At 44.7% G+C, this 22,504-nt stretch overlaps 2 protein-coding genes across 2 annotated transcripts in view; both read left to right on the top strand.

Moving 5' to 3' along the window:
• The window catches only part of LOC142584873 (fatty-acid amide hydrolase 2-A-like), a 39,472-nt gene extending 28,991 nt beyond the window's left edge, over positions 1 to 10,481 (top strand). Inside the window, exon 8 of the mRNA XM_075695187.1 lies at positions 1,574 to 10,481. Within this exon, the coding sequence (XP_075551302.1) occupies positions 1,574 to 2,026 (453 nt within the window). The 3' untranslated portion in view covers positions 2,027 to 10,481. The remainder of the gene's footprint in view (positions 1 to 1,573) is intronic.
• A 1,600-nt stretch (positions 10,482 to 12,081) lies between these two features.
• LOC142584872 (uncharacterized) lies at positions 12,082 to 17,322 on the top strand. Its single transcript, XM_075695186.1, has one exon. It carries the CDS (start codon positions 12,637 to 12,639, stop codon positions 15,439 to 15,441), a length of 2,805 nt encoding a protein of 934 aa, XP_075551301.1. The 5' UTR covers positions 12,082 to 12,636; the 3' UTR covers positions 15,442 to 17,322.
• The last annotated feature ends 5,182 nt before the right edge of the window (positions 17,323 to 22,504 follow it).

Raw genomic sequence — 22,504 nt, 5'->3', positions numbered from 1 at the left:
CCTGTAATCCGGCTTCGCCGCATGGCTTTACTGCGGCGGGCGGTATGCTTCCAGGGTAGTACGAGAGAGGGCGCGAGTGTTGCTCTGCTAACGCCACCTAACGGCGGGGTTACTTGGGCGCATGGGGTAATCCGAGGGTTACTTGGGCTGCGCCCAAGTAACCCCCGCATTTCTTCAATTGCAATATGATGGGAACAAAAATGTCCCCAGCAAATTCTGTAGTTCCCAGACACTGATAATCTGAAAGCCAACTTGATTTGTCTTCAACTTAAAAGACCTGTTCACTTTTCTCTGATCACTTTGTGCGAGAAAGCAGCTGTATTCTGTGGTAAGAATTTGTGGATAGGCACAGAAAAGCAAGAGGATTGCACATGTGAGCGCAGTGAAAGTACAAATTTCGGGCACACTTGATCCTGAACCGCTGCATTGCCTCTAATGAAGCTAGTGACAACTTCATATACAGCAGTACTATTAAAGAGTCTAGATTAGCCGTAACTAGTACAACCTTCACATTGGGGTGTAATTCCAAGCTGTTTCCTGTCCTTGTCTAAGTTCATTTGTGATGTCGTGTTGCGCTGACACACCGACTAATAACCACTTCCAATGTATTGCATGCAATATACAGGATGTTTCAGCTAATTTGAACCAAGGAATTTAAAAATGTGGTTAATCGCAGCTGAATAAAACCAGCGACATATGGTTTGCCGTCATGTGGCACTCCTAGGAGTATTTTTCATATTCTGCTTAATTAATTAAGCTCAATTATGCAAAATTTTAGTATACACTATAAGGCCAAGCGTGTTTCATTATGTTGTAGAGTGGATTCAGAAATGACCGATTAAATTTTTTTTGGTAGCGTACACGCTGCATGGTGATTTTTTTCACCGTTTGAGCAAAGCCGCGAAATATGAGACAAAACCATGTGACTAAGCTCATGCGCTATCGTATTGCAGCATTCTCAACCGTGCTTTAAGCAAAAGAACTGTACGCACGGACCGCGGAGAAGTGAGCGGCCGCGGCTCCAGGCGCGAGCTTCAAAGTGTGTCAGCATCTTTGACGGTGGCACACAGAAAGGAAGCGCCGTCGTCCCTGATAAGCAATAGGCTTGGAGCACGGTTGAGAGTACTGCAATACGATAGCGCATCAGCACAGTGACGTGGTTTTATTTCACATTTCGCGGGCTTTCTTTAAATGCCAGAAAATAGTGCCACGCAGTATGTACGTTGCCACAAGAAAGATTGAATCAGTCATTTCTGAACCCCTCTAATAAGTAATGAAATGCATTTGACCCTGAAGTGAATATTAAAAATTTTCAGTAATTTATCTCAGTTACTTAACTAATTAGGCAGAATATAACAATATATTGACGAGCACCACGCGACAGCAAACCATATTTCGTTGGTTTCGCCCAGTGGCAGTTAAACACTGTCTTTAAATCATTGGTTCAAGCTGTGTGAAACACCCTGTATAAGTGAGAACACACCATAAACATTTTGTTTAACCCTTTTATCGTGTCGACTGCGCAGCGAAATTTAGATGCGCTGGTGTTTTCTTTCTTTCTTTTTGTTTGCAGGGAAAAGTGCCCGTATGGCGAGAACTTGGGCGCTGGCTGCTGCGGCGTTCACCACACACGCTACCTGCTCTTGCTCTCTGCCTGCTGGAATGGCTGTCTCCGAAACGCGGCCACCCTGCCCTCACGCGGGTCCTGGCTCGAGCAGACACCCTGCGAGACCGTCTCGATGCTCTTCTTGGAGCCGGCACCGCAATATTTATCTACCCTTCGCACCCAGAGCCGGCACCTTTCCACTACCAGCCATTACTCAAGCCTTTCAACTACGCCTACACGGCCATCTTCAACGTCCTCGGCTACCCCACGTGCCAGTGCCCCGTGGGAATCTCGCCGAGCACAGGCACGCCACTGGGTGTGCAGGTTGTGGCTGCCTTCTACAAGGACCACCTCTGCTTGGACGGGGCACGAGAGATTGAGAAGGCGTTCGGTGGCTGGCATCAGCCGCCAACAAAGTAGGACCAGGTGCAGAGACAGCCTACAGAAACGGACAGCATCGCTTTGCCTTCCTCTTGTAAAGAGACGGACATTGCTGCCCCCTGTTGCTCACACGTTCACCTTATTTCTGGGCCAAAGGTGCGGTTTGGAGACTGGAACAACAGTGAGAAATGTTTAGAGGTAGATATGTTTTTCCTTCTTTGTGTTGCACATTATGCTGATGAGCTCCGGCTGGAGCCTGGTGAACAGTGGTTGGAGTGAGGTGTTGATTGGCCGACTCTGGCCCCATGTGATGGTAACCCAGGCATGGTGAGGTGCAGATTGTTGGCAGGACATTTCGTGTTAGTGCCGATCGTTTTGTGAAACGTGTGTTGTGCAGAGGGCACCTGGAGCAGGCGCTTCACTGTGCATCTGCCGATGAAGTGAGGAACACTTGTATGTGGGATCAAAAGAATTCTTGGACTTGGCATTTCGTCTGCAGGACTCTTCTGTCGACATCACATGAGTCACACAATGCAGTCCATCTACGTCTCTGTGCAGCCTTGCACCATTTGATTGTGTTCTGTAGCGTCCTGACCTTGCAATAATGCTTGCATACCGAGCCTGCTGCATTCGTGCTGCTCGTCATTGTCCACTCGTCGTGTCTGCTGTCTTTTTCTAACATTGTGGCATGTGTGGTGCGTGCATGTGTAACATTGCATGTTACATGTGCATGTGTAACATTGCGGCATGTGTCACATGCATCTTGTGATGCTTCCCGTCTCGAAAGAGCTAGCCATCTGCTAAGCTTAGTACAGTCACATGTACTAGGACAGCTGTTATACCATGTGCTCTGATACGTATTGTACTTTGAATTGCCTTTGAAGTTGAGAAGTGTGAGCTTACATTCTTCCGGTACTCTCAGTTTCACAGAACCGGTGATATGTTTGTATGTATACTGTGATCTCTTCATTCATAAAGATTGGACACTTGTTTGGTGGCAGGTTTTTTAAGAGTTGTATGCACTCACAAATAGCAGCTGCAGCTTGAAAGCTTCGGTGTTTTTCATAGAAAATTTCAAAGCAATGCAATTATGCCACACTTTCAGATCGTTGCCCAAGACTTCTTACTTTTTATGTTGTCATTCTTTGACTTCCTCCTCACATATAACAAAATGGCTTCATCTATACCTCATCATTTACAGTAGTGCACAGGCATCGCCCTAATGGTAGTCATTTTCCAATAGGAAGCTAATGTAACCACCCAGAAAGGATGACTACAGTCATCTGTTTGTTCATGAGTTAAGCTTTGTTTTTACCTCTTGAGTTTAACTCCATCTGTGAAACTGCAGCAACAACTTGCTGCCAACTGCTGGACGGTTCTTATACACACAGCTTAGCATAGCTGTGACAGGATTGCATGCATATGCACAGCTTTACGTGCCTGCCAGACATGTGTGTTCCTTTCAGGGGCACTTGGCAAACTGCCTAACCTTTCCCGATAGTCTGGCAGCCGCCTATGCAAACTCCGAAAATCTGAGCACCAGTACCATCTTGTGCGTCTGCTGCTGTTTAGAGCGTATTACTTGTCGTGTGCTCAGTAGGTGACGTCTGTCTTGGGTTAGCCTTCATCCCTGTACGTAACCAGGTACAAATCTATACTTCTCCAGGCGTGGGGGTCAGACCCTCTTAGACAATGATGATGAATGGTATTGACATGACAACCTCAGCAATTTCGTGACGGTGTAGCATGTTTACTTGGGATGATGAATGGTGTGATGACGGCTCTGTAATCGTCAGGCATAGCAGCCTGTAGGGTGCGTGTATGAAGTTCCAGAATAGATGGTTGGTAGTTGATCCAGCACCTCCGCCAAACGTAAGGGAAGCCTGCTGTGTCCCACCTTTGGCATCCCTTTTCGTTGAGCATCAGTGTGGCTGCTGTGTGTGGGTGTTCATCATCTTCGTCACAGCAGTGACAATTTTGTGATAGCGCACTGCGTTCACTTGCAATATACCAGTGTCTAATGGGGTGTGCCTGTTGTTAGAATGTCAGATTTCGATTCTTTTCCTTTTCTTCTAACCAGATGAAAAAAAAAGACATGTAAAGTGTTTGTTTGGCCGAAACAGACACCCGAGAATACACGAGGACACCCGTGTGCCATATAATTTATGATGTCTGTTAATCGCCACAACGAAAGTACTGGCATCACCCTCTGCGCTGGTCTACTGGACAATACAATGTTGAGGGGATGAGAAGGGTCGAGGACATTCAGACACCTACCCTCGGTCCATGCCTGCAATTTAATGCCTTGGGCCTACATGTAGTGCAATTGCAATAAAAAACATAGAACACACCAAGAGCCTTTGTATCGAAAAGCACTGCCAGCTTGTGGAAAGAAGCCAGCGGCAGCAGCTCTGAATGGAAAGAAACGAGTGGCAGTTGCTCACTGGCCTAAGGCAAAGCCACTCATCCTGTGGGCTTCCCAGCTCTATCATCTACCTTGGCACCTGTTGCAGCTCGTGTATGCCTCACAATGGTTACAGCTGCGGAGTAGCCAAACTTTTTGAACAAGACGTGCTCTATAGAATTGCCAAGTTAGAACTGAAGGAATGGCATGTCTGTGCTCACTTTTTGGCAGCCTTAGATTCACTAACATGGGGCTCTCTATGTGCGCTGCGGGAAAGGCTAGCTGCACTAAGGCAACTTGCAGTGTTGTTGCTCCGGCATGTGCATGCCTGTGGTCCCAAGCTGCTTTTTTTTTTATGTTCGCCTATCTTGGGGTGCACCTGATCATTCAGTTGTGCTCGGCAAGGAACCTTGAGAACACGAACTGTCGGTCTGTTCACATTGAAGAAAAGCAGATTCTTTACTTCTGCGGAAGATTAGACAGAATGGGATTCTTTTGTTCCTTTCTCATTAACGCAGTAATAGAATTTGAACTGCCGTCAACCAAAGCAATACAGGGAAAAAAAAAGACTAGAAGCATGTGTGGCTCTTAACTCGTTTACCTCGGCAGAAGTGGGCTGTTGTAGTAGACACCGCTGTCTTGTCACGAACAATTTCTTCTCGGTACTGCACACAACATGGTCCTCGTTCTCTATAGCGTTTCTTGCTGGGGCCTTAAAAGATTAAGGCACAAACACTGCAACTGTCAGCCTGTGTGGTGCACAAAACACTGCACAGGCTGTTGAGCTCCAAAGCTGTGCAATAGCGCAGTAGCCCTGAACTTCGCATTACTGTGAAGGTGATGGTGATCTTGTTTTTTTCTTCCCCATACGGCGAGAATGGAGATGAGGTTTAGAAGTTGGCCTGATGATGATTACGTAATGGAAAGGATGAATGCAGCAAACTCAGTTTCAAGCTTTTAACTGCCATCGCACTAAAATAGTACAGTCGAGCCCATTTATGACTAACAGAATTATGCACTAAGAATTCTTCAGTAATCAGGTAATTTGATATACCTAAACTCTACTATAACAAACAAACTTCTGCATTGCATTCATTATCTATGGATTTGTTAGATTCATAGGAGGAAAGAAGCAAGGAAGGAATCTATTTAGTAAAGACAAAACTACAGATATAGGTGTAGCAGGCAGTAACTTTTGCCAGTGCTTTGAACAGTTTTTCAATGTCGCTAATAATGGCATTTGTGATGTGCAAGATTATGTTGACCTGCTCCACTTCGATTCCATGAAAGCCTGTACAGTATCAGCTCAGCACATCTATTGCACTCCGAAGCGTCAAGCGAGGCGGCTTCTCACGTGGCATCGGATGCCCCAAGTTTGATTTATCCAATGTCCTGTTCGTTGTGAGGGAGTTATTCTACATAAGTATCAGCCAGCAAGTTATGTGTGTTTGATGTAAAGAATAATTTGCTTTATCCGGGTTCATTACATTGGTGTTCAAGCGTAATGCGAATCACTACAGCTTCCGTTTACCTTTTTCCGTCCTCGTACAACTGGTAATCTCTGTCTTCCATGCACTTTGCCTTGGGTTACATTTCCTGCGAATGCTCGGGAAATTCGGCATCCAAAAAGACTTGTGAATGTTTTTGAAGGCAGGAAATGAAACGCGCAATTGATAAATGCAGTCTGAGCCTATGTTTGTGACCGTTATAAAGAACATTCAATTGCAATCGGTGCTGTCACCTCAGGTTGTCATAAGGCATTTGTTTCTTCTTCTTTGTTTCTTCCCTTTCTGTAAGATGATCCTTGCATAGATTCCATCAAGAGAGAAAGTCTGGCATAAAAGCATAGGCGAGTTTAGCTGAACACAATTTTAGTAAGTCAATGGCATGAAGCAACAAGAATTGTCATATTGTACTATAATATGACAACACAGCATTTGTTTATCGTCAAGGCTTCAAACTTCAAATGACGGGAACACAAGCATGACTTAATTTAGGACATGTTTCCAGAATCATTTTCGTGCTATTTCAGGATGAAATAAGTATATTCTTATACTCCTACTAATTCATATGCCTGAGACACTTCCAGTTTCAAAAAAAGGCTCTGTGACTAGTGAGCATGTTAGCTTTGAGACTGTGTTATGTTTCATTTTAAACCACTGCTAACTGAAAGGCAACATTCAAACCAGATGATTTCGTGGTACCTAAACTGAACATCAGAAGTGCTGCTGTTCAATTGCTAAAGCTCATTCTTGGCTTCAAGTCTTCAGGCCTTGCAGTCTTCAGAGGCTTTGCGTCAAAGCATGAAGCTGAAAAACTGATGGGCAACACGCACATCGAACGCGACCTCATGTTGAGTGTTACCAACATTCAACATTGAAGGATACGTGGAATGTTGGGTCACAGCCTATTAGGCAGCCAAGTTGTTGACACGCCTGCATCTCGGTATTCTTGTGTGTACCAAATGCAGATTCCTGAGGAAAGGTGTCATACTTCAAATTTGTTCCTTTGGTTATCTATTCCTTTTGCCACAATGTAGAAATTGCAATGACGCCACAGGTGTCTCAGGCGTCTCTGATAACGCTGATGCGTGCGATACTCCGATGAGCCCTTCATTCGCAAGCCCTTGCCACACCTCTGGAAGATTTTCTTTGATTTTGCTTTGCAGACTTCTCTACACTCATTTTTATTACAAATATAGAAACACAAACAAAAAGAAGCTAATTAGGCTTGGTTGTTTTCAGGCATGCGAAGATGCGAAAAAATTTGCGTTTTTAGCCTGTCGAAGTGGTACAAAGGCAAGGATTGGGAAAAGAATTGGTCACAATATGTGGCCGCAGGAACCAACTCTCTTGTGTTTGGTTTTACGATGCCGGTAATCCTAGCACGCAGCCAGACTTGTTTGTTCATAGCTGTTTACCAGGTCGGTCTTGTTGAGTTGTGCAACGTAAGATGCCACGCCAACGGCTGGAACATGACTGTGCCACACGCAGTAGACACTCATAATGAAGTTATTTTCTTCAGTATAACTGTCCACTAACAGTTCCATGTGGTCGTGATTGCAATGCACATATTTTATGCCAGATAACTTGAAGCGAAGCGGCACCAGGCTTTGCCTATTATAAAGTGCAAAGCGGGTAATCCAGACAGGGCCACTCTGTACAGCATGTAGACAATGGTCCTTTGTTTTTCCATGCTATCAACGTGGATAGGCTTATGGCTCCCCAAAGGCAACTCTGCTACATGACTCCTCGTGACTTTGCATTGACTTCATAAAACATTGTTTGCAGGCATAAGTTTTGGAATGCATTCATCATACATAGTTTCTGACCATCCAGGGTATGCACATGTCAGTGCCCTTTCTTTTGTATCTTGCGATGTTCTTGCTACAGTTTGTTTGCGCATTTTAGCGAACAGAGAGTAACCAACTTGTATTTTGAGAGCGTAGTATATACATAGGGACATCTTTGTAACTATATATAGCATTATTTGCTTGGCAGTCTGTGAGTGTGCAAATCGGGCCAAACAGTGTCCCGATGTCTTGCTTGTAAAGAGGGTGATGCTAGCAAGTGACTTTTGTGTGCATTTGTGCAGTTATATTTTTTTCCCTTCAAATGCCGTTGTTCCAGGCATGTCTGCTCTGTGGTTCGTATGGTTCATATACGTGTGTGTCAATCCGTCATGCTTAGGTAGTGCATGATGTGTCGGATTTGCGAACGAGGACTATGTCATAGTCAACCAGCAGAATGCCTGTAGAATAATTGTGAGCAAAAGCAGGGCTTTTGCATTGTTGTTTTCGTACTGTCACCTCGTCACACGTGCCTGCAGTTGGTCTCCGAGGCCAGACAAACTTTCTCGGAACACCCCTGGCACCTCGCTTTTTTTTTTCTTTCATTATTGTTATTATTATTGTTTTGCTTTTCTGCGAGAGTCTTCTTTAAAGGTGCCCTGCGACACTGTTCCTTGAAAACTGAGAGCACGCTGGGGAGTGAGTGCGATGCCTTTCAATGAATATATGATCCCACATAAATTTTTGAAGAGGACCTAATTATAACAGAGATTAAGGTGTTTAATTTTCCCATTCCTCTTCAACGCGGTGTTTCCTCTCAGCTGGGTCGGTGTTGAAAGCACTGCCCAGCCCATTGCTCCTTACCTTTTCCTCTTTCTTGGATGCGCTTATGGTAACCCTTCAGGAATGACACCCGATGGGGGTACCCAGGAACAACAGCAGAGGGGTGACAGGATGGCCAGGACATGTTGACAACTGCCGCTTCCCCATTTGCTGGAACATTATAAGGATGTGCCTGCATGTGTAAGCTGCTCAGGAGTAACTCGTGGTCCTGCACAATCGACCATTGGTTGGCATCTGTGAGCTTTCATGCTATGATGTCATAGAGGAGGCATAGAGGGGTCCCTGAAAGCCACAGGAGAGAGTGAGCAATCTTTGATGTGCAACTGTGGGACTCGCTGCTGCATGCAGTGGAATAATATTTGGCTCGCACATTATGGCAGCACTGTCTACAGATCGAGAAGGTTTTCTCGCTGTGTTCAGAATGTGTTGCAGTGCCCCTTCAAATGTTCTCATTCACTTCTTGCCGTTGGGAGAATTGGGGGAATGTCCCATGGCTAGTGGGACAGTTTGTAACGGACCCGTTTCCTTCCTGGAAGAAAGCCTACAAATAGCGCAGGTTGTTCCAAAGCAATAATTTTAAATGCCGTTTTGTTTGTGCACTGTTTGTTTTGCAGGTGGTTTTCCTGCAGATTCTATTCAATGGGACGATCTACATTCATTTTTCTTTTTACTAGCCAGTGTTTCTACGGCAGCAGTGTGGCACCTTGCATACTCGGGTATTTTTGTTATGCAAATTTTATTGCCGCATATTTTTCTTTTGCTGTTTTTGTTGCTGCTTTGTTTGCAGCTTTTGTTGCCATTGTTATTGTATGTCCTCTTATTATTTGGCTGTGCCTGCTTTAGAAGGATTCATGCGGTCATGTCATTAACTGTTCTCTTACTGTTGCCATATCTGTTGCATCTATGTTGCACTAATGCAATATATGTGCTCACTCGCCCCCTTTTTTATTTTTGTTATGTGATTGAAAACCAATGTGATAGTAGTGATACTTGGTACTAACTGCACATTTGAAGCTTTTTTCGTTGCTGTGCAGTTGTTTTTTCTCAAGCACACTTTCACACAGCAGCCATTGTGTTATCCCATCCAGTGTTTTTCGTCTGTGATCTGCAGTTAAAAACTCGTCACGATAGCAACTGTCACCATCGTACATATTTGCACTTGGAAACCTTGATTCAAGCAAGCATTTTCTTGTTTTTGACATCTCTCATGTACCTTTGCAGTTATTGTCATGTCCCATGATGATGTCTCTGACAATGAATTGCACTCATTTGTGCACTAAGGCACTGAAGTAGTGACTTGCATCACTGCAGTATTTTAGACCAACTACACTGCCCAAGGTATACTAATGTTTGTGTATTTAGTCAGTGTTGGCACATGAATAATCGCTTCCTCCTTCAAAGCCAAGGCACGTGAACTACAGGGTGTTCACAGTACTCAGCTGCCCTCTAAAGTGTTTGTTAGCTGGAAATGTTGGCATGCATTCATTTGGTTGCATGATGGAGTGACTGCATGTGATATTGAGAAAAAATTGTCTGATGTGTGTATAAAGTTTAATGAATGCACAAACCGTAATTCCTTTTGTAGGATAGAGTAAATCTTTATCCATTCTGACATGCCAGCATTATCATGGCTATGATATTTGCGACCTTTACGAGCCTTTGTTGAAAAGCATTTCAGAATATATTCCTGATGATGATCTGGCAAAAAAAGAAAAAGTATGCTCACAAGGCAGTAAACTCTGTTACAAAAGTGAGAATTGCTTTGTACGTTCTGCCTGTTGAAATTTTGTAACAGTCAGGATTGCACATTCAGGGGGATTTCTCTAGTCTTTCTCTCCCTTTTTTTTTTTCGTAACCTGCAACATCTGTGTTCACAATAAGAACCAACTTTCTGTTCGTGGAATCCTATGTATCACACTACTTGCTTGCATTAAACTTGTGCACTATATTGTTCTTTATTTTAGTCTGTTTTGTTGCTTTGGGCGAGTTAGCAGTACATGCTTAATATGGGGCCAGGCAAGAAAGTATGCATATTATTATTATTATTATTATTATTATTATTATTATTATTATTATTATTATTATTATTATTATTATTATTATTATTAGACATTGCGAAGGTATTCTGTAATAGTCCACCTATCGTACTGTCAATTTCGGCCACCGCTCATTGGCTGGAGCAGTGCCAGCAAGGAGGAGGGTAGCTGGGGGTGCCTGCCTCCTTCTCACTCGTACCCCAGCCCAGCCAATCGGCACTTCAGCAGCTGCCGAATGGACAGCCCACTAGGTTGGTCAACACTTACAGACAACCCCCCCCCCCCCCCCCCCCCGCCCCATTTGTTTTATGCTAGCAGCGTGCTACTGTTCTTTTCAAGCTAATATCTACATTGGCTTTTCAATTGCGCTCCTTTTCTCGAACTGCGCTAACTAAACAATAAATGCAAACTATTGCTTGGCAACCAACTTTGCATTTTAAAAAATAAACATGACACTTAACATGATAAAGTTCAAGTCCAGCAGTTTAAGTTCAGTCAATAAAAGTGCTTGCAAGGACCTTTAACAAGTGACTCGTATGTGGGGTTCTTTATAAAAATAGTGGTAATATAAGCCTCAAGCTACTTTGTGTCTGCTACAGATTTCTACTTTAATAGTATAATGAGCCTTCAAGTCTGCATGCTGTGAACACCATAGAAGTGAATTATTAATAGCTCACCCGAGCTTCCACACTTGAAGCAAAGTGGAATAGATTTCACGAACTAATAAGCAATGCAATACTGTGGTAAAATGACAAGTTTGGCAAATTGGCTGGATTGGTAAATTGTATGGTGATGGATTAACGGTGCATAGAAGGAAGTGGATTTTGACAAGAAACAATCAAAAGCACTGTAATTCAAGCCAAGGTTTATTTATGAAGCACGTAGATAATATGTATACATGTTTTACCCTAGCAATTTCGTGCATAAGCGAAAAAAATAAAAAATACGGGAGCCAAGAAAGCCACAAAAAAGCTAACATATAAATCATAGCATTTAACAGTACAGGCTCAAAATTTGGGGTCAACTAACTATGAGCAATATCAATACTAGTGCGATATATAAAAAAACAACCAGCACCCACCCACACCCAAAACTGCTCCAAGTACTTCCCTGTCTGTGAATACAAGAAACTTCAATTACGTCCCTAGATAACTTCATGGTCCTTATGGTGAAAAGGAACCGACGTGATCTGTAACAAAGTGCACACTCGGCAATCTAGTGCCATATGAGAATGCATGGACTTTCTAAAGAACTATGTGGCCCAATGAAAACTAGCAATGACATTAAGATAGTGCTAAAAATATGTAATATGAATTTAAGGTCAATTTCAACAGGGGTGGGGGGGGGGTACACTCATATTATCATCATCATCATAACACTTCTGCATTGAGTTCTTTATTCTATGGTTTTTCCTCCGGAGATTATTTCTGTCCTACATGTTTATTAAAGGGAAGCTTATTCCTTTTTATATTCCCGGCCTCTTCACCTCACTTTGGTGTGCGTTTTTAATCGTGAATTCTGACGTACTGTCAAGTGCTTGTGCGCAGTAGCGCACAAACACGTATTCCACAAATGAGGCACTTGCAGCACATCGAATAATCCACCCATTTCTTGGCGAATCCCCAATCGTGGGTAGGAGCCACACGCATCACAGGCTACAACAACAACAACAGCAGCACATCCATGTCAACGCCTCTTGCTGCCAGCACGACCTTGCGCGTGATCATTTAATGACCACGTGGGTTTATTGATAGGAAATGACGTGGCAGACAAAGGAAGACAACGCAAGAGTATCGAAAATTACCATTTGAGCGCGAAGAAATACGCCCTTTTCGGTGGGCGGGCTACTTGCTCTTGCAACGCACTGTGCGTTTCTGACCCACAAGACCATTTCCTATGCGCCGCTCTGTTGTACCGGAACATAATCTACGCCTTACCATCATCATCTTGCGCCTTTGTCCTCGACCTTTGGCACGCTTCGGCTACGACGTTGACACGTCTTGCGTGCGATTGGAACGCTTGGAAAGGCCTCCGGATCGCACATCTTTATCGTTCCAAAGGTATTTGTTCAGGAGCGATGTCTGTTAAAAGCACAAAATGTGTGCGCAAGCTCGAGAGGCCACGTCCTCTGCGTTCAACAGATACTCCAGGGTCCGATCCGGACAAGTCTTTGACGCCTCTGCTTAGTCCTGCCGAGGACACGACCTCGCTGATTGACGGTGTAACGCGCGCCTCAACCGACGAACTCTTGTTGCTTAGTCAGGTGGAATCACTCTGTGCGTCCATTGGCAATGGCAACCGCGGTGCTACCGTGTCTCAGATATGCAGCCTTCTGAAAGCCAAGGGTGCTGCCATGGAGTCCAGTTTCAAAGACCAGTTGGACCGACACTTCGTCACCCTGCGCAACGCCGCCCGTGAAGACGGACTCGACTCCGCCGGCCGCTTGAGGCTCCTCGAAGTGGTTGAACTGCGTGCCATGGGCTGGCAGAGCGACAAGAGCGATGTGGAGTATTACGCCCGCAAATTTGAAGAGCTCGGGGTTGAGTCCACCGCGCTCGACGACGCTACTGCAATGAAACTGTCCCGCGCGTTCCAGCAGAGGCACCATCAGGAGCAGCGTTCACAAATGGAAACTGTCAAGGCGGAAACCAAGCCTGCGGCGCCGGCGATCTTGCCTTGGGCCTCTCAAGAGATCAAGAATCCCGAAAATTCTGCCAACCCACAGAGTGTCTCATGTCAAGGCCCGCTAAGAGGTGAGGTTAGTTTTGAAAACTATAACATCTGGAAAGAGAGCCCTAGTCTGCAAGACACACAAATGCACAGGTGGTTAGAAAGCTCCGATAATGAAGGAGTGGTTCAAAATGCTAATGCAAGTACACAAGGCCAACAGAGTGAAGGTGTTGTGGGAATGGCTAAAAAAGTAATTTCTGAAAATATCGCTCGGTACAGTGGGCCTCCAACCCAGAATGGAAAGTGGGCCAATGGGACAACCACTGACTATCTAGATATGTATCTGAAGACTCCTGCTGTGGCTGATGGTGCCGTTGAGGCATGTGTAAAGACTGTCACTGTTGGCAAGGATGTTGTCCAGATCAGTGGAACCAACTCCACTATTGTGAATATGTCCACATTAGTACTACGAAGCTTTTTTTCCAATGAAACAGCAGACTCATCTTGCCTTGCGAACCCAAATTTGTCTTGCGTGCCCTCTGGGTCAGGTGAGCCATCCAACAAGCCTACAGTGCCAGGGCTGCAAACAAATGCAATGCATGCTCTGCAGCATTCTCTTGGACACAGCAATTTTCAGAAGAGCCAGGTGGACAGCTCACATGGTGAAGCTTACAAAAAAGATGAATACAGACTTGTGAAAGAAGCTGCAGCTTGGCCACTGAGAGACACCTTTCAGTCTACCAATGCAACAAAGGCACAGTCTGGACAAGGCAGTTTTGAGAGATTTGGAAATACCAGTGGACCTTCTGAGAATAAGCGATTCAAGGGACTTGAAAGCCTTGCAGAATTCAACAGTACTTGTAATCAGCCCATGCTTCCGACTGGCTTCAAAGATTGGGGCAGTAATGACAAACCTGACCAAACCAAGCAATTCGATGGGCTCGGAAGCTCAATGCAGTTTTCAAGAAGCGTTGACAACAGTCATGTGCTTTCGACTGGCTCCAAGACGTTGGGCAATACCAGTGTACCTGGCCAGCCCGATCAGTTCAAGCGCTTTTGGAATTCATCACAGTTTTCAAGCAAAGATGACGGCCAACTACTCTCAGCTGGCTCCACTGCATCGGGTGGTAGCGGGCCACACAGCCTAACAGGACAGTTCGAGAGACTTGTAAGCTCAATGCAGCTTTCAAGCAACACTGAAAACCATAAGTTGGAAGCTTCTGGTGACTTTAATGCATTGGACAATGACAGAAGTGCCCAAAGCAAGCAATTTCTTAGTTCAGGAAGCTCAACAGAGTTTTTTAGCTGTTTTGATAAGCAAATATTTCCACCCATGTCATTGGGCACTACCAATGCACTTGACCAGCCTAAGCAGTTCAAGGGTCTTGGAAAACAAGCACTCTTTTCAAGCAAGGCTGACACTGACAATAATCAGCAGCCACTTTCAACTACCTTTACCATATCAGGTAGTACTAGTGGTCAGAGCCAGACCAAGTATCTTGAGGGAGTTGGAGCATCAGTAGAGTTTTCAAGCAACACTGGAAATCAGAAGGTGCCGTCAGGTAACATAAAGCCATTAGGCTACACAGATGGCCCCAGCCAGGCTAAGGAATTTGAAAGGCTTGGAGCATCAGTACAGTTTCCAAGCAATCCTGAAAACCAGAAGGAGCTTTCAGGTAATGTGAAGCCATTAGGCTACACAGATTGTTCTAGCCAGGCTGAGCAGTTTGAGAAGCTTGGAAGCCCAATAGAGTTACCGAGCAACACTGAAAATAACAAGGGGCCTTCAGGTAGCATGAAGCCATTAGGCTACACAGATGGTCTCAGCCAGACTAAGCAGTTTGAGAGGCTTGGAAGTGCAGCACTGTTTTCAAGCAATCCTGACGAGCACACGCTCTCAGCTACCTTCAAGACATTGAGTGTTAATGGCTCAACCGCTGGGAAAAGGCAGCTCAAAGGACTAGCAAGTTCCCAAGAGTTCGAAAGAAGTGCTGATGACCAGCAAGCGCTCCCATCGTCAACTTTGTCAGTGGCTGCTAGTCCACCTTGCAGCACTCTCACAGGCATCAAGACGTACACTAGAGAGTTCCTCCTGCAGTGTTCCGAGTCATCAATTGCCACTCAAGAACCACTAGACTTTCCACTGCTGGATCCTGAGGTGGAGAGTGCAATGGTGAGGAAGGTGCACCACAAAGTGAACAGTGAAGCTTAAGCCAACAACCCATTCATCCATGTCCAAGCTTATTACCCAATGCTAGAGTGAATAGATGTAAGAAAAAAAAAATGCTTGAGCACTGTTTCTTTGCTGCTGCGGTTGTTCAATAGTTCTGCAGCGGCAACATTTGTTTGCTACAACTGGCATGACCACTGTACACGGGATCTGCATTTTGATTTTGTTTAGTTCACCTATTTAAACTTTTGTGATAAGAGTGACTTGATAGTTTCTAAATGAATTTGGATGTTGCATTAGCCTACCTGGTTATGTTGCTCACAAGAGGTTGGTTTTTGCAGGCAGTGTTGTAGAGTGCAGGAGGCTGCAGCAACCTTGCATAGCCTGTTTTACTCAAATTTTACGCCTTCATTGCAAACTTTCTAATTTCATTAGAAAAGCTGGAGTGTGGACACAGAGTGAACAGTTCACTTGCTATATTACAAGCACGTTTCTGTTTGGTATTTTTGCCCAGTAACTTGTAATCCAGTCCCTTGTGACATTTGTGATCTTGTTGGCACAAGTTTATTTCAAAAAGGTAGTGTGACATACGGTCTCACCCACACAAGTTCTTGAAATTATCAGGCGGCCTGAACTTGTACAAGCATTTAGGCATGAGGTCGTCCTTAGAAGCAGGAAGAGCAACCCAAAAGTTAACTGCTTAATGCGAGTGTCGCACTGCCTGCCAGCATTACAACTAGCTAGGGTGATGAAATGGGAATTGGAGTACATAATCAACAGTTGAATTAATCGTGCGGACGCATTGCACCTCAAATGGCGTTAAGTTTTAATGAGATTAAGTATGTCAGTGTGGCATCACATGAATGACATTGAACTTTAATAAAGACATTAAGCATTTAGTTATTTCTTGTACCAGTGTGGCACAGGCATCGGACAGACTTGAAAATTGAGCTGTCTGCCAAGATGGGTGTGGAAATGCTATGCATGAAGTCTATGTTTAATTCGTATAATTTGCTTTTTAAAATTTTTACAAAAATATTTCACTCTTTAGGGGTAATTTTGGAACTGTTTTAAGAGAATCGCACTTGGGCTGCTTAGCATGTCGCTTCTCAACTTAAAACCAGCCTGTGCGGTCAAAACCACCTGCGCTGGCAGGTAATGACCTTTTGCAGCTAAATTATATGTTGCAGTGGCAACAAATTCACAAGTACAAACATTGCTATTTCATGCTTTTCTGTCGTGGCATTTCACTTCGCAGATAGTGTTTCACACAAACTTACTAGTCAAACAATGTGTTTGCTGCAGACTATCGGTGAAACTGAAAAGCCTGCAGGCTGTGGCTGACTACTGCTAGATGAAACGCAGTAAGATCTCTGAAGGTTTATTACAAGTACTATGACTGAATCACGGTAGGTCAGCTACATCTGTTTGGTAAAGCAGGATTTACATTATGGGATGGATTGCAGACTCGGTCAGCGAATGAGCTCTGTGCCACTGGATTGCACCACACACAAAAATATGCCACAGACCAGCTGCTAGCGACGAGATTCAACTGTAGCTCAACCATGGCATGGTTGTCCCTGGCAACTAGGTAAGTCTGCGATCTGTCCCATCATGTGGATCAAGCTTAAGGGGTTAAACCTTGCATATTCGGTGCGTGGCAGTCTGTATACAATACATGCAATGCATCTTGGGGCCGTCCTTGAGCAGCGAGCTAAAAAGCATTTGGAAAAGCTGGCTTCTCCGCAATAATAAAGGCACTTGGAAGAAGGGAAACTACTTTGACTTTTTTTTCGTATTCTACTATGACAGCTTGTTATCAAAAAAGTGCACTGTGTGTAACCAAGAGCGCTACTACAGAAACAGTGTTTCAATAAAGTTGATTGATAGTGCAATGCCGGGCGGACCCCCGGCGGAGGTGAAGCTGGCATTAAGCGTTTTCCATACGTAGGCCGATCCCGAAGATAGTGCAATGCTGGGCCGACCTGCGGCGGAGGTGAAGCAGGCATTAAGTACTCCCCGTATGTGGGCCCATCCCGAAGATCCCGAGGGGCACGTTACAGGTTCCCGAGCCCACATGGGTATGTGCCATTGAGCTTGGACCCTTTCTGTAATATCGCCAGGATCGGCCCACATGATGATTTTTTCTGTTGACGGACGCGGAAAAAACTATGGAAGGTTATTCATATATGGCTTTCGCTGTAAAAGGCAGCAAAAGGTTGACCGCCGAATAGAGTAATTTGTCGCCGCTTTAGGAATGTGTGCGAGAAGTGGCGGCACGGGGAGGGGGGCTATGCCGCTTATGTGCAAGGGGGGGGGAGCGCCCCCCCCTCGCTATATCGGGGCCTGATCTGCCCCGAGACACTGCAAGCGCTGTCAAACGCTGCCACACTACTTAACGCAGTAACACATATTCAGAAGCTCTTTCCCTTTCCCGAACTTTTTGGAGGACTTATTCAAACGTTCGAATCAAAAGTTTGTCATCTCTTTCCTGCAGATATGTTATGTTGGGTCCTGCGTGCTGAAATTTGAAGGAACTCCGTATATATATATATATATATATATAGCTTGTCAAGCTTAGACGGAACACCACTTCAGATGAAATCAACTGCCACACATTTCGACTATTGTAATGGCTGATGCAATGCTTTAAGTGATCTTATGGTAATCATGTTATTGGTCTGCAGCCTCCCTCCTATACTTTCAAAATAAGGAAGTGGCTTGGCACGGAATGTGCGTATTTCAGTCAACGTAAACTGGCCATAACAACACAGCGTAAAAGTATTCACATGCAATTAAGTACAAAAGTCTGGGTGCTTCTGTAGAACCTTATGGCTTGCCCTCTGCTTCCACATTTCACCCTCCTTGGTCACAGCTCTCTCTCACTTCACATTCTTTGAATGCATTACATCCCCGGCTTGCTTAGTAACTGTATACCTTCAACTAGCATGCAGGCGCACGTGATGGAAGAAGCTGATTGTAATGTCACAATATACCTGGTTAATACGTAGGTGGCGAAGAACGTGGATCAGGTACGTACTAAGCTATCAATGTACTAATTAACCGGAAATGGTAACCGGCCATAAAAAAAAGAATTCTCACTCAAACACACACGCAGACAAGTTTTGCTTTTGAGCAGGCAGCATAAGACTGTAGTCTGTAAGTCTAAGACTTAAGACTGTAGTCCATTAGAATGTCAGAGCAGCCAGCCCACTCAGTTCTCTGAAAATTGCCGGTTGGGCGAATGACTCTCCATGCGATAGTGTGCCTGATGACACTGATTTACACAATGAATAAATGTATATTCACAGATCCGCTTTTCTGCAAAAGAACTGTGGGGTCACCTAAGCAATTCTTACGAGGTGTTAATGCAAGAGATTCCTAAGGTGTGGCTGATCGAGTTATGTCACTGAGTTTAGTGTAGTGGTGAAATGTTGCCGAGTTTAGTGCTGTTGCGTTACATTTCCAAGTCTAATGTTACTGCTTATGCGGTCACAACAACGCAAGACGACAAACCGGCCACATTGTGATCTCTCAGCCAAGTTTTATTTGCGGAGTTCAATTTTTTTCAATTCAATTCTTTATTCAGCATCATCATCATGAGGATGTTGGGTGCGTCGACAAAAAGCCAGAAGAAAGGCTTGACAGAGGTCGACGCACCCTACAATGACTTGGCAACAGTATCGCAGTGTATCATACAGCATGTGTAAAGCATTCGCAATAGTTACATTGATACAAATGAAACGGTATTTGAACATTATAGGCAAAAACAAAAGCAAGCACAAAGCACTATGACAAAAGTTTCAGCAGTACATACATTTACATCAATTCACAGCGCGTTATTTAACGTCTGTGGAAGAATGTAGCTAAGCATTTGGCGACCATAATTCGTTTGCGTTTTAGGCACAAACCACGTGAAGCCAGTGCGAGTAGCATACTTAAGTTCCTTGCATTTCAATATTGCCAGGTCTAGCATAAATGTATTATTCTGTCTTATACTTGTTTTATACCGCCTTGACAGTAAATTTTCATGCAGTTGGGGAAGGGGGGTGATGCCAAGTGACGCAAAGATCGGTGCGGTATGTTCAAACCTCGAAGCATTAACAATATTTCGAACAATTCTCTTCTGAAGCATGTGCAGCCGTCTGATATAGGTAAATGACGTGGTGCCCGAGACCAAGATACACTAATTAATGACTGAAGAAAACAGTGCATTGTACAGCATTTCCTTAACACGCTTTGGTAGGAAATATCGCAGTCGGGACACAATGCCAAACAACCTTTGACACCTTCCCCATGACCATTTCAACGTGATCGTCCCAAGACAAATTTCCGTTAAAGAAAACACCCAGACTTTTGACCACAGGAACTATTTGAATGGACTACGAACCCATCTTTAAGCAGATCTGTGGAGTAGAAGCAATCTTGTTACGAGGCCTAAATAATACAGCTTTACTTTTTTTTGTGTTTATGGTTAGCGAGTTCGATTCAGACCATTCATGAAGTAGGCGCAGACACTCTGTAGCTTTCTTTTCAAGATCTCGTACATGTGCTGCTCGGAAGAACAGAGTGGTACCATCTGCGTAGATCACAAATGTTAGGATCTTACCTAAGCAGACTATGTCGTTGACATAAAGGAGGAAAAGCAGAGGTCCCAGAACACTTCCCTGTGGAACGCCAGAAGAAATATGTTTAACATCTGATAGTTCATTGTTTACTGTTACTTGTTGGACACAAGAACTGAGGTAGGATCTAATTATGTCAAGACATTTTCCGCAAAAACCGTAGTGTTCGAGTTTGGCTAACATTGTTTGGTGATTGATGCGGTCAAACGCTTTCGAGAAATCGATGAAAATACCAAGAGTGAAAAGCTTTTGCTCAAAGGACTCTAAGATTAGTTCTTTTTGGGTTAGAAGTGCAGTCTCTGTCGAAAAGTTCTTCCTAAAACCATGCTGGCTTGGCGTTAGTATATTAAATTTCCCACAGAAACTAGACATTCACGTATACAGTATCTTTTCAAAACACTTTGAGAAAATCGGAAGAATAGAAATTGGGTGATAATTTGACAGGTCGTTTTTGTCTCCACCTTTATGAACAACGGTTACTTTAGCAATCTGCATTCGTTTAGGGAGCACTGCATGTTCGAGGCAACAATTAAAAATATGTTCTAGGACTGGGCTTATTATATCGGCTACATATTTTACTGGCTGAATCTTAAGGTCATCTATGTCCCGTGTCACCGATTTTCATCGTAGAAAGTCCTGGCAAGGAACCCAGACCCTGTGTTGAATATTGTAAGCTGAATGCGATAACAAAAACGAAGACGTTTCCCATTCACAATGTTGAAGCCTTGATCGAGAAAGTTTTCGCGGCACAGTACATTTCTATGCTAGGTATGGTACGTGGCTTCTGGCAAGTGCCACTCACGGAGAACGCCAGTAAGCTCGCCGCTTTCATGACTCTGACAGGCACATATCGCCCTCTGGTGCTTACTTTTGGCCTCAAGAATGCACTGTTCGTATTTTCAAAACTAATGAATCAAGTGCTCACAGGCACTGAGTCTTTTGCTGCGCCCTACCTCGATGACATCGCTGTTTTCTCGAGTACTTGGAAACGGCATTTGGACCATCTGCAGCAGGTATTCCTTCGAATCCGCGAAGCAGGCTTGACTCTCAAACTGAGCAAATGCTGTCTTGCAAACACTGAAGTCCACTACTTGGGGCACGTTGTTGGCCAAGGGAAGCGATGCCCTTCCGAATTAAAAGTTGAGCCCCCCCCCCCCCATCATTAGCTTTCCTTTGCCAAAATCAAAGACTAACTTGCGTTCCTTTTTGGGTTTAGCTGACTATTACAGAAGCTACATTCAAAACTTATCACATATCGCTAGTCCTCTTACAGATGCTCTGCGCAAGACCGAGCCTACTATTGTGCTTTGGAATACGGCGCGTAAGGACGCATTTGCTGCGATTAAAAAGATTATTGTCAGCGCACCGGTTCTCGCGCGGCACCAGATTACTCTCTCCCTTTCTTAGTTCAGTGTGACGCCAGTGACCACGGAATGGGTGTTGTTTTAAGTCAGGTGAACGAAAAAGGCGAGGAGCACCCTGTTGTCTACGCAAGTCGAAAGCTAACGTCACGCGAGCAAGCCTACAGCACAACAGAAAAAGAATGCGCTTGCTTAGAGTGGGCTCTCGAAAAGCTCTCATGTTACTTGAAAGGTTCTTCCTTTATTTTTGAAACCGATCATTCCCCCTTAGTGTGGTTAAACCAAATGTCAAACAAAAATGGTCTCTTGATGAGGTCTAGTGCTTCAACAGTTCGATTTTCTAGTGCGGCACAAGAAAGGCAAACGCCATGCCAATGCTGACTGCCTTAGCCGCATTCCCTAGTTTCCTTTGCCTTTATTTTCTTTTCTCGTGTGCATGCCAGTAAATGCAAGTCTTTTCCTTCTCGTGTTCAGTTTTCGCGTGTTCTGCTCCCAGTGAATTCGATCAACTGCCGGGCTTTCCTAAACTTGGGCGCAAGGTTACTTCTGACGTTGTTGGTGCGTTTCTACCGCTCTTCCAAATGCCCCTTCAGATCCTATCGTGCCGGCTGACGGATGAACCCTATGCCAGAGGCCTGCGGCCCACTCACTGTCGCTACGTGCTCGGCAGCCTTTCGTCACTCGGCGAGCAGTGCTAATTATGAGCGTTACCTCCTCCTGGACGTGTCAACCCCTCTTCACGGGCCTGTTCTTCGAGCCTGAAGACGCTTGGCGCCTTCTCCACCCTTTCTGTGATGTCTAGCTCAACTTGCCCGCCTGTGCCACCAAGCACCTCAACGTCTTTTCCAAGCGCAAGGACAATGTGATCTTGCAAAACGCTTCAGTGCTGTGCTTGGACACTCTTGTTGCCAACCTGTTCCCGCCTTAATTCAGTTGTTCAAGAAGCGTCATCCTCTTGAACGCCTTCCGAAAAGGGTAGCTTTGGCCGAGCTGTGACATTCGCGGTGCTGGTCGCACTCTACCTTGTAATCTGCAGACAAGATTGCCCCGCTTGCCGCGATATCTTTCTTTCTTTTGCCACTCCCTGATTGGCTGCTTAGCGCTCAAAAAGCGCGTCGC

Source organism: Dermacentor variabilis, chromosome 6 (assembly GCF_050947875.1).
Source record: "Dermacentor variabilis isolate Ectoservices chromosome 6, ASM5094787v1, whole genome shotgun sequence".
NCBI lineage: Eukaryota > Metazoa > Arthropoda > Arachnida > Ixodida > Ixodidae > Dermacentor > Dermacentor variabilis.
The sequence above is the reverse complement of the archived record's forward strand: the minus strand, read 5'-3'. Positions and strand labels throughout refer to the sequence as shown.